Source organism: Candoia aspera, chromosome 11 (assembly GCF_035149785.1).
Source record: "Candoia aspera isolate rCanAsp1 chromosome 11, rCanAsp1.hap2, whole genome shotgun sequence".
NCBI classification, from domain to species: Eukaryota; Metazoa; Chordata; class Lepidosauria; order Squamata; family Boidae; genus Candoia; species Candoia aspera.
In genome coordinates, this window is record NC_086163.1 from 4,544,051 (window position 1) to 4,560,427 (window position 16,377).

The following is a 16,377-nucleotide window of genomic DNA, read 5'->3' on the forward strand; positions in this document are numbered from 1 at the left end:
TGCAGCTTGACACTCAAAGCATCTTGGAAGAGGGCTAACCACAAAACCAGCCATTGTGGCTTATAAATTAGGATTTAGGTTTCCAGAATTCAGCCCTGGGCTGTGTGGAATTTTAAAAGGCTATTTCTTATAGCTTATAAAGTGAAGCAATTCAGTTCCCCCCACCCACCCACCACCAAACACTTAGCTTCCAATTGAATGCGCTCAATTCTCCAGATAAATTCAAGTCTCATGTGGGCTGGGAGCTAAGTTACAGTAGTTAGGGTCTAGATGGGAGACCACCAGGAGATCCCAGAGTTATAGGCTAGGCTGGACAGTTTTTAAAAAACATCACCACAGAAGAAGGCAGGAACAAACTAAGAAAAGGTTGCCAAGAAAAGTTAAGAGGCCCACGTATTATGCAAGATTTTTATTAGTTGCACAGGAGGAATATTTGACTTGTCTGGCTAGTGGCTGCCCTTAGCCAATCTTGCCTCTTAAACAGAGTAAGATTCCCAGGACTTCAATCTAAACCTGAAACTTAAAAAAACAGAAAAACAATTCTGTTTACTAAGGGAGCAGGATAGAAAGAATACTGACTTTTGAAATCAGATGTTGGAGAAAATTCGTGAGAGTATCATGGATAGCCAGGTAAACCAACCAATGGATCAGGGTTCCTCAGCCAGGGCTCCATGGCACCCTTGGGTTCCGCGAGAGGTCCCTAGGGGTCTCCTGGGAGATCACGAGTTATTTACAAAACTGTTTCAAATTCAGGCAACTTCACATTAAAAAGGTAAGTTTCATTTTTTGTTTTTAGTTTAAGAACACTGTTAATGCCCATGAAATGAAAACCGCCCAGAGTCCCTCTTCTGGGGGAGATGGGCGGTGGCTAAATATGAGCAATAAATAAATAAATAAATAAATAATTTTGTGACCTCTGGCCTATATTTGAGCCTGAGAGTGCAGAGGTTCCCCGAGGCCTGAAAAAATATTTCAAGGGTTCATCCAGGGTTAAAAGGTTGAGAAAGGCTGCAATGGATCATTGAACAAATCAACCCAGAGTTCTCACTCGAGGCACAAATGACCAGGCTCAAATATCCTACTTCGGACACTTTATGAGAAGACCCAGCTGTCTGTAAAAGGCTCTAATGCTGGGAAAGGTGGAAGGAAAGAGCAGAAGAGGACGACCAGCAGCAAGGTGGATGGACTCAGTTACCTGTCGATGGGGGCACCCTTGGAAGACTTGAAAGACCAGGTTAGGGACAGACTGTCACGGAGAAAACCTATCTGTGAGGTCGCTAATGGTCAACACCGAGTTGATGTCACCTAATCAATCCATCCAAGCCAGTTCTGTGGTTCAGCCAAGACGAGAACACGGACGGACTCGCCAATAGCTGAGCCTCAGTTGAAGGACAATTTACATCTCACTGGGTCTTCTACTTGGGCTAATTTCTGAGATGGGTAGAGAAAGAACGTTTATTACGGCCATAGACCAGCATCGCAAAAGAATAAACTCTCCAAAATTTGCAGATGCAGTATTGAGCATAAGGAAGTAACAGCTACAGAAACACACAAATTAACGGTAGCAAGATTAGATTGTTCATTGGAGGAGTAAATGCATTTTTGAGACAGAAAGGATTCCGTGAGCGACGCGTTGGTTCGGACAACCTGGATTGACACACAGGTTGGTTGGTTGGTTTGTCTACGGAAGATATGTTACCACACTCTAGATGGCGAAGTTAAGCAGGCAGCGGACCTGTTGGGCAGCTATGCCACGGGGGAATAGTGACCTGGAAAATGTATGGCTATTGCCATATGGGGAAGTGTCAAGTGTTACACACACATCCCTCAACATCCATGCATGCGGGAAAAGGTGCTGTTCCTCTTTAGTTCTCTGAGCTTGATACTGGATTGGAGTAAAAACTCCAGACTCTTGGAAATTAGAAGAAAAATAACTTCTTTTACATGAGTTAATTAAGTTGGGGGGTCTCTCTGAAGGATTTGAAACAGTTCGTCCCAAATTCCTTGCCCCGTGGGCTGAGGTGCCATTTGTGAAGCCACAGAGTCCCTTCCTATCCCTTGATGGTTTAGATTTCCTCTCCCTTCCGTTTCCCAGCTTGCACAAGTGTGCTGGGTGAACAATGCCACTGAATGCAACATGACTGGCTCGAAACGAGATGGTGCTTCACCCCCCCTTTCTGTGGCTCAGACGGGACACCCCCACGGCATGCTCAGAGGTCGGGATTCACATGCTATACTGAGACTTGGTTTAATTTTCTAATGCATTTTCTAAAACATTAATTCCTAATTAACTTTTTAATAAGCATGCTTGACTTTGCACAACACAGTAAGCCAAGGGCAACTCGTATTACGGCTTGTGCAAGGTGTGAGTTATGCGTTACTATAGACAAGATTTACCTGGATATTCCTGAAAACTCTTTAGTCCAGTTGTTCCCACAGATCCTAACGGATTGGGCATGAGGGCCCCTCTGTAGGCTCAAAGACTGTCCATCCAGCTAAATAGACCAGACCAGGAATCAACTCACAGGAAGACAAAAACTGCCTTTATTGAGACTGGTTATAATAACAGAGTCAAACAGAGTGGGATTGTGTTGTACCTCCTCCCCATTATTCAGTGAATTATGGAGGTGAAGATCTCTGCAGCACTGTATCTGTGGCTCAAGGTCGAACTGTGGAGTCCTTGGTGGTTGGCTTGCAGACATTTCATGACCCAACTAGGTAACATCATCAGTGCACTTCTGAATGTTACCTGGACATTCTGGACTTCAAAAACCCTTGAGCCCCTTTTGCCTAGGAAACAGTTCCTGCATATCTCCATCAAAGTCAGCTTCCTTACGCTCTGCACCAGCGTTTCTCCACCTTAGCCATTTTAAGATGTGTGGACTTCAACTCCCATCTACCTTAAAAGTTGCTGAGATTGAGAAACACTGCTTTACAGACCTGAGAAGGTCGTAAATGCAAGGATTGGTAGCAAAGTTACTTTTTCATAACTGTTGTAACTGCAGTCACTAAACGAGGCAGTCACTAAACGAGGACTTCCTGTAATCTTGATTCCTGATGAGTAGTTGCAGTCTTCTTCACCACATTTTTTGGAATTGGTTTGCCCTGGCCGCCTCCTTCCTAGGACTGAAAGTGAGAGACTGGCCCAAGGTCACCCAAATGAGTCAAAAACGTACTTGTTCAATCCTATGTTCCTTTACGGTAGTGTTTCGCAACCTTGATGACTTGGTGGATGGGTGGATGTCAACACCCAGAATTCTCCAGCCAGCATGGAAGTTGAAGTCCACACATCTTAAAATGGCTGAGGTTGAGAAACACTGCTCTACACTGCTGATCCCAGCTGGTCTGCACTCAGATCTAATCCTTGGACTGCAGGCAGCATCTCTAGCTAGTTTAGGGGGCTCAGGAGCTCAAGGACCACTTTCTTTCTATCTCCCAGTTCTGCTACCTAATTCTGCTTAATTGTAGGACCAACCTCTACCTGCCTCCTTGAACAAAATCTTGGATTCACCGATAAAGGTATCTGTGTCCCTTAATTCTTAGAATTAAACCCATCTTCATCCTTTAACCCAGGGTTCCTCAACCTTGGCAACTCTAAGCTGTGCGGACCTCAACTCCCAGAATTCCCCAGCCAGCTGGCTGGGGAATTCTGGGAGTTGAGGTCCGCACAGCTTAGAGTTGCCAAGGTTGAGAAACTCTGTTTTAACCCAGAAAACAATGGTTGCTTAAGGGCACAGCACCATCTAGTGGGGATCTCTGGCAAACGCCTCAAAGGCTGACTTCTTTTCTTTCATCCCCAGGCATCAGCCCCAGCAGTAGCAAAAGTAAAGTAAATTATTACACAGTAGAATAAATAAGTAGCTGCACACATCTAGTCTTCACACCTATTGCAGAATCCACTGTCTCCTTCCACTCAAGTTTTCTTTAAAGGATTCTGAGTTCATCAGTGCAAAATAAACGTAACTCTTCCCGACGTCCCGTGTGGGCAAAGGTAGTACGGGAAGCTGAAATCCAGTTTTGCAGACCTCGAGCCCTTCCCCACTGCTGAGTGGGCCCCAAATTCTCATTGCCAAGGCCTCTCCTGCCCCAGCTGCCTCTGTTCCCAGGTCCTGCAGTTCCCTGGTTTCTCTCCAAAGGAAACAGCAACCCAGACTTCTGGATTTGACATACCTTGAGGCTGGCGTTGGAATAAAGCGGAAAAGGCCACTTTAAGAGCAGGACAGCTAAGGACAGCTTGACCCTGTCCCATTCACGGATCCAAGAAACTGCTCCTCCTTACTGCCCTGTCTAAAAAACTGAACAATGGCAAATCTCCCACGAAACAGCAGGCCTGCGTTCATTTCCTCCCTTCTCAAAAGAGGGCAAATTGTAGTCGAGGCTCTTGATCTGCCAGCTGCTGCTCAACGTCCTTCGGGATCCGATTGTGCCACAGCCTGGAAAGACGAAGTGGCACTTTTTGACCCTTTTCATGCACCTAAAGTATGGTACTCACCACTGCCCACTTACCATTGGGCAAGTCAGAACCCTGCTTTAAAGCTCTATTTTTATCCATAAATTCAAGAAATAAAGGTCCTTGCCCTAACTTGGGCACTTATTTGGAATTCTTCAGGCATTGCAAAATGGCTGCTGCAGTGGACAAACACCCAGTTAGGGCCATTTACAGAACAACAGCAATTCACTGGGAGGCAAACTCTTAAAGAGGTTCCCCACCACTCCCTTTATCCATCCATGATGCCTCCTATTGCCTTGTCCGTTTTCTTCCTGAACTACATTTCAGACAAAACATTCACTTTTCCTTGGTTTAAATGGAGTGTCTTTGAAGACAAACAGGCAATAAATGGGCTTAGGGAGGAATAAGCAGACCAAATTGGTAGAGACTATTTGGGGACGGTGCAGGGATGAAATGTGCACCTAAGTGCCCCTAGTTTAGGACCACCACTGATTTCCAAGCTTTTAGCATCCCCTTAAAATCTTAAGAGAAACAAACAATATCTTAAGCTACTGATTCTTGGCCAGGCTTCAGAAGGGTTGCACCACCATGCAAACTACATGGCAGAAGGATTAAGAAGCTTGCTCCCAGGGTCATCATGGGGCCAAAGGTCTTAAAAGGCTGATGGCTGATAGTTCAGCCTATTCATCCCATTTTGTTTAGTGTGCTAAGAGAGACCAGTCTTGGTCACAAGCAACGAATCTGGTTGCTTTTATCACTCCTAGGAAGCTCACCGTATATTCTGGATTCCGCGACATTGAGGAAGCTGCGCTGCTAATTTGGAAGCGCCACAAGCTGTGATGTAGTTCCTGTCCAGACTAGAGAGAGAAGAGAAGAACAGGAAGGAAGGAAGGAAATTACTGACGGTGGAATCAACTTCCCCTTCTGAACAAAATCAAAGCAGTTGCAAGGTTTTCAGGGATACATAGGATCCTACAGGTTGGCAACATACCACCTATGGGCATTACCTTGCCCTTCATCCCTGAACATTTCAGTTACTTTTCAAGGAACACAAATCTATTAATCCAGTATGAAAAACTTTAAAAGATTGCACTCGTGAAGTTTCAGCAACCTGAGAAGGTCAAAATGTCATCTGGGGGTTGGAGATTTTACAGGATTCGGGGTGATACGGCAGGTGGGGAGTTTCAGGCTGTTGTGTGACACTGTGTGATACACTTGGGTCCTAAAAAATAATTGCTGGCACTGAATTAGAAGAGAACAGCCCAGTCTGGATGTTTAACTATAATCCAAAGAAGCATCTTTGCTCTGCAGACTCCATACATATAAAGCCTCCTTTGATTTAAACTTAACTCCTGGGGAGCACATGGGCACATCTGTGTAGTTTTATCAGCAGCAATATGGAAATGGTTTGCCATTGCCTTCTTCCGGGATGTTTTTCAACTTCCCAGTCTAGGCAACAACTGGATTCCCTGGTGGTCTCCCATCCAAGCAATAACACATCTGTAAAGGAGTTTAGAGATGACCTTGGCATGGAAGAACCATTAAGGAGGGACTTGAAGAAGCAATTATATAGTCCAGAGATTAAAACAAGCATGAGAAAGAAAGTCAGAATAACCATGTCTTGTTTTTGTTAGTCAAAGAAATGACAATGACAAATTTGGAAACATTTCAAGGTTTATGTCAGCCCTTAAGGGTAAGCCAGCTCAATGGACAGACACTATAAGGATTCCAGGAAAGCTCCTTTATTATTTTAGAGCAGGTTTCTTAAACGTTTTGCTCTCAGGACCCCTTCCCACTTTTAAAAATTATGGAGGACCCCAAAAGAGTTTTGGTTTGTATGGGTTATATTTATCAATATTGACCATACTAGAAATTAAAAGTGACACATTCATAGAATATTTCTTTATTCAATCATATAAAAATAACAATATTAAACCCATTAGATATTAACATAAATACAGCTAGTCCTCAGGTTACGATGGCAATTGGGATCAGGGTTGCTATCGCTAAGTGATGTGGTCGTTAAGCATGATGTCACATGCTGCATCGCTTAGCGATGGCAATCCTACAGTCCCTGTTGCTGTGATTAACTGAATCCCACTGTCAGTTAGCCGAGGACCCACCCCATTCCATGCCGTTCCCGGCTTGGTCCCTCCCAGCTCCACGCCTTGGTTCTTCCAAGGTCAGGGGCAGCCTCCCCACCAACTCCCCCCACCCACTTATCTCCTCGCAAATCTCTGCCCTTTTGGCCACCCTGCACCTGCTTTGTGGGTCAGCCAACAGCCCCAGAACCCCATGTCTCTTCGTGCAGCCCCAGCTGCAGATGCCCTCGCTGCCTGCACTCCATGGCCCCTGCCACTCTGCGCTCAGTCAAGATCCACTAGATCAGCCTTTCTCAACCTGGGCAAGTTTAAGCTGGGTGGACTTCAACTCCCAGAATTCCCCAGCCAGCATGCTGGCTGGGGGAATCTGGGAGTTGAAGCCCACACCTCTTAAAGTTGCCAAGGTTGAAAAACACTGGACTAGATGTTCTCATTTGAGTCAGGCCAGGCAGACTCCCCCATGCTGAGCATGACTTCATGGACAAGCCATTGACCACAGCACGGAAGTGGTTAGACCCTGCCTTCTACTGGGATGATTCTGGTTGGGGGGAGGCTTCCCTTTTCTCAGGCAGTGAAAATATGAGCATGCATGAAAGGGTCCTGGGCAAAGGCACCTCAATTATATTTTCTCTTTATTTCAGATGCAAAGAACTATCCCACAGCTCTCTTCAAAAAAAGTTGGAAGGTCCAGGAGGAAGTAAGGACGTGTTGGTTGCAACTGGGGAGTCTGCCAGGCGTGGTCCCCAAAATCTGCCTGGCAGCTCCAACAATGCAATCAAAGTTCTGCCTGCTTTTTATGCGCTTTGTGCGTGGGATGCAGGTAAGATACAGGCAGAGCTTTGATTGCATCATCACAGCCACCATCTTGACTGTTTTGACCATCCCCAAAGACGTCCCCTCCTCCCTGGCTGCAATGGAGCTTAACAGAAAAGGATTTTTAAGGTTTCCCTCCCCTTAACTCAGTGGGTCTATGGTATCCCTATTTTTTAAACAATCGCTCCCTCCAGAGTTGAAAAAAATTCTCCACCATTCCCAGACAGAAGATGAACCCCTCCTCTTTCTTGGTTGCGGACTCTGGGGTGGGGTCTTACGGTACTCACTCTAGAATTTTCATCTTCATCATCCCAGGGAGGACCACGGCAAGTTCTTTGGCAGTTTCATCACCAAGTTTATTCCAAGACAATCTAAAAAGAACAAGATCAGATATGAGAGAGGTTCTTATCCAAGCAGATCCTGGAAAACAATCCCCAAGGGCCTATCGGGAAGGGCATGTCACAATTCACTAACTCTTTCAACAGAGGCTGGACAGCCACCTGTCTAAAATGGTTTAGCGGATCCTGCCATAAGCAGGGGGTTGGACTAGACGACCTCTGAGATCCCTTCCGACTATATGATTCTGCGTGCAAGACTCTCTAGGTGCAAGAGTAAATGGGGAAGGGGGCAACTGCAATGCAGGCTCTCATTGGGGTCCCTGTGCAGGTCGCTACTTGGGGGATAAGCTTTTGTTTTATTTTTTGTAAAATGCAGAAACAAAATGCAGAAACATGTGAACGGGGGAAAAATATGTGGGGGAGATGGGCAGTGATAAAAATATGATAAATAAAATAAATAAATAAACAAAAAATATATACTACCCCAGTTTTGAAATACAGAAGCAAAGGGCCTGTGAGAGAACAGAGGAGCGCGATGCTTTATGATCATAAAAAATGAACTTTTAATACAGTGTTGAACTGAAATGCTTTTATCTGGAACGTAAAGGAAACAAAGCAGACTGAAGTTTATAATTGATACCTACCATTAATTATGGGAGGCTCCCTCCCCTTCCCCTTCCCCCTTTATTCCCCCTTTATTTATTCATATTTATTCATAATAAATATGATGCTACAGTGGCCTTTCCCAACCTGGGTACCTCCAGATGGGCAGGGGTCAACCCCCAGAATTCTCAGCAACAGCCATGCTGGCTGGTGAATCCTAGAAAGTTGGAGTTTCCCATCTAGAGGAAGACAAAACTATGGTAGAACTGGTGTTTGGCATTATAATCTAGTAGCGTCCAAATTTAATTGTATTTATTACAAGAATCGTTTTAAAAAGTGAGATAGGACAGGTAGGCGGGGGGCACAGGGTAAGAATTTCTGGGCATCCCTCTGCCATACAGGTAGTCCTTGCTTAACAACCAGAATTGGGACCAGAATTTCAGTTGCTAAGCGAAGTGGTCGTTAAGTGAATCCAACCAAATTTTATAACCGTTTTTTGCGGCAGTCTTAAGTGAAACACCAGTGGTGTTAAACGAACCATGTGGTCGATACATGAATCACACATTTCCCCATTGATTTTGCTTGCCAGAAGCCTTCCAGAAAGGTCAAAAATGGTAATCATGTGACCACGGGATGCTGCGACCGTCATAAATGTGAACCGGTTGCCAATCGCCCAAATTGTGATCACGTGAACACGGTGACGCTGAGATGGTCATAAGCGTGAGTTTTGGTCATAAGTTGTTGTTTTCAGCACCGTTGTAAGTCCGAACTATCACTAAACGAATGGTTGTTAAGCGAGGACTACCTGTAATAGCAATATAAGAAGCATCTCTGCTTTGTGAACTGCACTGTTTCTTGGTTTGATCCAGGTGTGATTCAAGGGGCTGGTGGCTACCAATAAAGCCCTCCATGGCATAGAGGAACCATCGGAGGAACCGTCTGTCTCCTGAGGCATCTGCCCGGCTGGTTTAATCCTTCAGGGTTGGCGCTCTCCGGGTTCCATCAATTAAAGAATGCCACCTATCGGGAACCCGGAAGCACATTTTCTCTGCAGCAGCACCTGCTTCTGGAACGAGGTTCCCCCAAGATCTGAACAGTGCCCATCCTGCTGGAGAAGGGGCCTGAAGACCTGGCTCGTCACCCAGGCCTTTGGTGAGGCTGGGGGAGGCCTCCTCTTAACCCGGATGGTTTTCTTTAGTTTCCACCCGCTTTGTTATTCTGCCATCTCTACCTTTTTTTGTTTGTTTGTTTCCTGTTGTTCTTAATGTCTTGTTTATCATGTTTTAAATAATTTGTAAACCGCCCAGAGTTGCTGGGAGTTGGGCAGCATATAAATTTAAATAATAATAATAATGAAGCAAAATGAAAGCTCACACAATCTCTTCAAGGAAAGGACAGCAGGTGAGTCCGACAACGAGAGTTTTGGAAGCAACATCACTGATATCACAGGCCTTCAGTCTAAAATGAAAACAAAAGGGGAAAAGGACCAGGATCCAGATGTGTATTTTGTGGCTAGGTTTGCACAGTGCCCACTTGATTTGCTTGCTGAACTGGCCTTTTTCCTGGATTTGCTAATACATCGAACCATAAACTATCTTCCTAAAGAAGGCGTAACACCATGTTGAAACCCACACAGACAAAAACCAGGTTTAAACTAAGAAAGCTAAACGTGCTGTTTGAATGCAGCTACAATGTCCGTAATTAACACGGTTAAACTAACAAAGAGAGCCAGTTTGGTAAAATTGTTAAAGACATCAGGCCAGAAACTGGGAGACTGTGAGTTCTAGTCCTGCCTTAGGCACGAAGCCAGCTGGGTGACCTTGGGCCGGTCCCTCTCTCTCAGCCCCAGGAAGAAGTCAAGGGCAAAACCACTTCTGCAAAGGTTGCCAAGAAAACTGCAGGGACTCATCCAGGCAATTGTCAGGATCAAGACTGACTCAAAGACACAAACACAAACCCCAACACCCAACCACACAACTAACTAAGCCAAAGAAAGCTATTCTATCTTTCTTCAGGTGAAATGTTCTAGGGCATGGTTTGCACTCTGTCCTTTATCCCCCCTGTCCTTCTCTGCTCCTGACCCAGTTCGTCTGAAACTTTCTTCCTAAACTGGTGGGGCCGAGAACTAGTGGTTGAGGTGGGTTCAGACCACTACAGATTAGAGTGGACTGTTTCCTTCCCGTAATTTGGAAAGCGAAACAGTCTATTAAAATTATACATCCCAAGGATGAAGCTCTGATGGTCTGCTACCACCATCTTGTGCAACCTTGGTTAATGCTCCTTATAATATAGACTAGGTTAGTGTTTGGTCATTTAATCAGTGCTTGTTTAATCATGGTTTGTTGAACAAGCTAAAATGAGTTGGGTTCACACAGCACACTAAACCAAAACTCATCGTTTGGAAATCACAGTAACTTGTCCCTGGAGTTACACTGAACCCAACCCAACTAAACCAAATAATTAAACCACATTATGGCTTAAAATGAAGTATGAATCCTGCCACTAACTCTTCAGTTGCCCTGAAATTGAAAACTTACTCAATCTTCCTGAGTTGTGAAGATTGTGGCCATGGTGTCATAAGGGACATCACACCTTTATACCCAATGTTGTTTTCTGACAAGCTGCGAAGACAAAGCAGGAGAATCACAGTGTAATTCCATGAAAAATACACAAACGGAACCTTTTAATACCTTGGGAAGAACGTTCTCCAAGTTTTCAAAACTCTTAGTGTTGTGAACTGTTTATGGCTGGACCTCCTGTATCACTTACTTGATTTCCTCTATCTGTGGACACTTGGACATGGTTCCCACCAAATGGGCAAGTCCTTCAGAATCCAGATGACAGGAAGAGAGGCTGTAGAGAAACCAGAGAACCTTTATGAGGGGAGAAGAAAAACTGATATTGCGAGCGGCATGGCATGACTTTTTGCAAATCTGTCACTCTGAGAATGGGCCCACAGCAGTAATACAGGACCAGGACATCCCAGGATCTCCTGGGAGACTCCACTGGGAGGGGAGCTGTGCAGGGGTGTCCACAGTGTGTGGTCAAAAGCATAAAGTTGTGTGATGCACATACAAAAGGGCAGAGCTTTGATCACACCATTGTGGCTGCCATCTTGGATTTTTTGACCATACCCTGTGGACATCCCTGAGAGCCGGGATGAGCTGTGTCCCCATCCCATGTTCTACCAGTATGTTTATTGTTTTTGGGTGGCTGCAGTTTTTGTTGTGATTTAGTGATTTTTTTTCCTTATATTATTTTGCTATTCTAATCTTCTTCCTAAAAGAACATAAGGTAGACCCCAGAGGGCAGAATCTTCATTGTTAGATGGGTCATTATATTCCATAAATAGTAACTGTAGACAAGAAATACAGTAGCTTGGGGTCATGTACACTTTCTGTGATCAATCTATAAATCCTACCCCAATGTTTGGGACTTAGGGACTCACCCAGGAGGTCCACATGGACAAACTTTGGCCTGCAGCAGTTTGCATTGCAAGATAGGTCCACCTTTGCACTGGTAGATAATCAAGACTTATTTTCTCCTTGTGTTGGTGTGACTTCCAAACCAGGTGGGGATGGGGGACAATCTTGGGCAGAATAGAGCATTTTTATCTCTTTTTTCCTCTGTCAAGCATGAGTCAAGCAGAATTCCATCTGGCGGGGTCCAGGAAGCGGGCCTTCTCTGCAGTTGCCCCTGCCCTTTGGAACATCTTGCCCCCAGAGGTGAGGCAGGCACCTTCACTTCCGACCTTCAGGGGGGCCCTGAAAATCTGGTTCTGCCGTCTTGCGTGGGGCGGGAAGGTGGGCAACCATTCACGGGGTTGGCTCGCGCCTCAGACCCCCTCCCACCTGGTCAGAATGTTTAACCTCTTGGACTTTATACTTACTTATATTGTATTTTATATTTGTAAATTGTTTTTATAAGATCTTAATTGTTTATTATTATAGTCTTAATTTTATTGCAAACCGCCCAGAGTCCCCCTTTTGGGGGAGACGGGCAGTAGCAAAATTTGAATAAATACATAAATAAGAAGTCAGAGGGCAAGAGAGCCACGGAGGGCTTATTTGATGCCATTACCACCTTTTGCCCATTGAGTGCTACACTGTGTATTTCCTTTCCCCAGCGCAATACAGGGTAGGCAAGATGGATAGGTGCAACATTCTTACCCTGGATACTTACTGGAGGACTTTCAGATGATTCTTGTAAGGCAAAATTGGACCCAGTTTTTCCAAAGTCTCATTTCCAATACTGTTCCCAGATAATCTAGGAGAAGGGAAGCAGATGTGAACTACCATGGATTAAAAGAAGAATTAACATTACCCAATAAGTTCTCCCTGATCTGCAATGAAGGGACCCTAAATTTTGCCATGTTACAAGAAGAGGCAAAAGCCCATTCGCTCTCCCTAGAGATGCTGGCAGAAATCTTTTCACTTCAGGCAAGTTCGCCAGTTCCAGAATTATATATACTGTTTGCTTTTCAGGACATCGTTCTAAAACAATGTTTTTCAAACTTGGCAACTTTAAGATGTGTGGATTTCAGTTTCCAGAATTCAGTCTGAAAGTTGGCAAGGTTGAGGAACACTGGCCTAATCCTATTACAGTTTTTTTTCCTCCACAAATCCAAGCTTTTAGATTCTTTGAACGCAATGTTCAAGCCCCATAAAATAGACTGGATTTTACACATCAAATAACAGACCCCAAATACTTCCCCATAGGATGAGCTGAATTGCTTTCTGCCTGTCTCTGAGCTAGCAGAAAACTGTACTGGCACGAAATTGGCTATCCCATTCTGGGTTCTGCTCCTGCCCTTGTTCTTAGTCCCTGCCAATTATCTGATGTCTCCCTAGGCTTTGGCATGACCTAACCCTGTTGGCTGTCTGTGTAGGAGGAGAGCCGTGTTAGTCTATGGGAGCAAAAAATCAGAAGGGGGTCTGCATGCCCTTTCCAATTAACAAATGTTATTAAAAGGCATCAGTTTTCATGAGTTACAAGAAAAGGTGTTAGCAGACTCCTTCTGATTTCTTGTGGCTGCCCTTGGACAGTGTCAGAATAAAGGATGGGGGGGAAGAACTACAGGTAGTCCTCGCTTGATGACTGTTTAGCGACTGTCTGGAGTTACAATGGCACTGGAAAAAACTGACTTATGACCATTCCTCGCACTTATGACCATTGCAGCATCTCCGTGGTCACGTGGTCACAAATCAGGTGCTTGGCAACCATTGTGCATTTACGACGGTCGCACTGCCCTGTGGTCACGTGATCACCATTTTCGACCTTCCCAGCCAGCTTTCTGATAAGAAATTCAATAGGGAACTGCATGATTCACTTAATGACTGCCACAAAACTAGTTGTAAAATCAGGTCCTGATTCACTTAACAACCTCATCGCTTAGCGACCTAAATTCCAGTCCCAATTGTGGTCATTAAGCAAGGACTACCTGTGCTTTAACACCAGCAAAGCTAAGGACAGTGTAAGGCTATCTCACTCATGGACTGGAGAAAAGATGCTTAATAATTTCTTGGGGATACAACAGACAACAAGTTGCCAGGATAGGTTTGTATTCCGTTAGGCAGGGGTGGGAAAAGTTTCTCAGAATGCTTTAAAGAGGCAGGCTAAGGGGAAAAAACCCAGGTTAACAAAGGTTGACTGTAACGATTGCTTATCCTAATAGACTCAGACTCACAAGCAGGGGCTTAATAATATCTGGTTTATTAAAGAATAGTATGCAAATACAGAGAAAGCTGAGAATGAGCAAAAGCGCGCCAAATACAAACTAAAAACCCTCGTTGCAAACGTGATCCCTCCCCTCGCCCAACCGTTTCAAATTCCCCACCCCAGGTGCTGCCAGCGAGTTCTGCTGATCTCCTGGGAAGAAAACCTTGAACACACAAGATAACCCAAACACGTTCCATTCCCCTGAAGACAGATAACAAACCCCAGAGAAGGAGTCCTCGCAACCCCTCCCAACCAGAACACGCACCAGCAACTTGACATGCGAAACGTTACGATGTACAATGCACATTGAAACGGTGAACATGACATTAACTTACTTGAGCACCTCCAGGCTCTCGCTCTCAGCCAGAGCATCCAGAATCCACTGTCCCCCAACAGATGTGATGCTGTTGTATGAAAAACTAGGAGAGATTTGCAGGATTTCAAGACATCAGTTAGGCAAGAGAGAGCCTTTTGTCATGGTGACCACCCTCTGGAACAGGGTTTCTCAACCAGGGTCCCATGGCACTCTCGGGTTCTGTGAGAGGTCTCCAGGGGTTCCCTGGGAGATCACAATTTATTTAAAAAATTATTTCAAATTCGGGCAACTTCACATTAAAGAGGTAAGTTTCACTCTTTATTTTTAGTTTAAGAACACTGTTAGTGCATATATACAGGCCTACCCACGAAACGAATATAACAATTTTGTAATTTCTGGCCTATATTTGAGCCTGAATGTTCAGGAGGACAATTAGGTGGGGGTTCAGAATCCCCTTCACCACCCCATAACTGGATCAACAATCGATTACTGTCTCAACTTGACCAATAAAAGTGCAAGACACGTACTTGATTAGCTTCATGTTCTTCATTCCTGGAATGACCATAGCTATTTCTTTCAGGCCTGCATCATCAATCTTGTTGTGGCTTAAGCTTCAAAAGAAAATCCACATGTCATTCACGTATCTGGCTATACTTCAGGGTTGGCACTGACTGTTTGTAGTAGAATCAGAAGTTCCACCAAAACCAGGTGGAAAATAGAGACTAGAGAGGACTATTAATCTGAGCCCGGTCTCTTCTGAGCTAAGAACATGGTTTCTGTACAAAAACTGAGGTCAAACTCTTATTAGACCAAATTCATTCCTGGTTTCCCTCCACAAACCTTCATTTTTTAAGCACTGTATTGTTGGGGAGAGGTGGGATATAGTTCAGGAAGGGTTTTTGTTTTTTGTTTTAACTTAAAAAAAAAGAAAAGAACCAGAACTCCTAGTAAATCTACTCCAAAGCAACTTGAGAATCCAGATCTACTTTCTGTATCCTGTAGGGAGCCAGGAAGATAACCTTGGGAGAAGAATCCAGATGCAGAAGCATGTGTTAAGCCCGGGGGTGGGGGAGTATGAGAAAGAGACTCAGATTGGCTCCCCCTGACTTCCTGGGTTATAAGAGAAGAGGAGGGAAGGGAAGGGAAGGGAAGGCACCTGTAGACCTGCTAGTTTCTGTTAAAATAGTCCAGTGTTTTCCAACCTCAACAACTTCAAGATGCGTGGGCCTCAACTCTCAGAATTCCCCAGCCATCATGGGAGTTGAAGTCCACACATCTTGAAGTTGTTGAGGTTGGGAAACACCGCTATAGCCTGTCTTGATAAAGCAGAGTTCTAGTCTTCGATGGAGTCAGTTTCTTGATCTGGTCTACCTCATAGGGCTACCAATACCTCTTCCTCATCATACCCCTATCCCCTTTCCAACTCTGTGATAGCTGCAGGAAATCTGCTGTGATACAACTTTCTTTTTCAGCCGGGTTTAAAGCACTGGAACATCTACATTTCAAAATTCCCAATATGGCATTTTATGATTTCTGTGGGCTACTATTTGTTTGGGTCTTTCATCTTTGGCTGCCATCATAGTTTTAAAGAATAGCTACACCATGTGGAGTTGTTATCCTCCGTTGATTTTGTTTTCTCTCCCTGTAAATGTGAATCGCATAGTGACCTAGGAGCACCATTCCTTTTGTCTTCTCACCTTCAGAATTATAGGAGAGGTAGCCTTGATCATGTGCCAGCAGGTGGCAGACCAGGTTGATCTTGTTTAGCTCTAGAAGATGGGTGGAGTCTGGCTGGATTTGCACTTGGATGGGTGTCCACCAGGGACTCCCACGACTGTAACTTAGGCTGGGAAGCTGGACAAACATCCAAGGCAATCTACATGTACCTGTCTGTGAAGTCAACTAGAGTTAAGCTCAATTTAGGGAGATTACTTGTTTTGCTCTCCCTGGCTCTACCAAGGTCACATCTCATTATGGAAATTTTACAATGAGTTGACAAATGCCTAGGATTCATAAACCACAGAAGCTGTAGAAAGC

At 44.6% G+C, this 16,377-nt stretch overlaps 1 protein-coding gene across 1 annotated transcript in view; it reads right to left on the minus strand.

Moving 5' to 3' along the window:
- Positions 1 to 4,005: 4,005 nt before the first annotated feature.
- The window catches only part of NLRC5 (NLR family CARD domain containing 5), an 80,523-nt gene continuing 68,151 nt past the window's right edge, over positions 4,006 to 16,377 (minus strand). Inside the window, exons 40-48 of the mRNA XM_063312738.1 lie at positions 14,868 to 14,951; positions 14,360 to 14,443; positions 12,489 to 12,572; positions 11,076 to 11,159; positions 10,844 to 10,927; positions 9,681 to 9,764; positions 7,653 to 7,736; positions 5,224 to 5,307; positions 4,006 to 4,433 (exon numbers count right to left, since the gene is read on the minus strand). Of these exons, the coding sequence (XP_063168808.1) occupies positions 4,352 to 4,433; positions 5,224 to 5,307; positions 7,653 to 7,736; positions 9,681 to 9,764; positions 10,844 to 10,927; positions 11,076 to 11,159; positions 12,489 to 12,572; positions 14,360 to 14,443; positions 14,868 to 14,951 (754 nt within the window). The 3' untranslated portion in view covers positions 4,006 to 4,351. The remainder of the gene's footprint in view (positions 4,434 to 5,223; positions 5,308 to 7,652; positions 7,737 to 9,680; positions 9,765 to 10,843; positions 10,928 to 11,075; positions 11,160 to 12,488; positions 12,573 to 14,359; positions 14,444 to 14,867; positions 14,952 to 16,377) is intronic.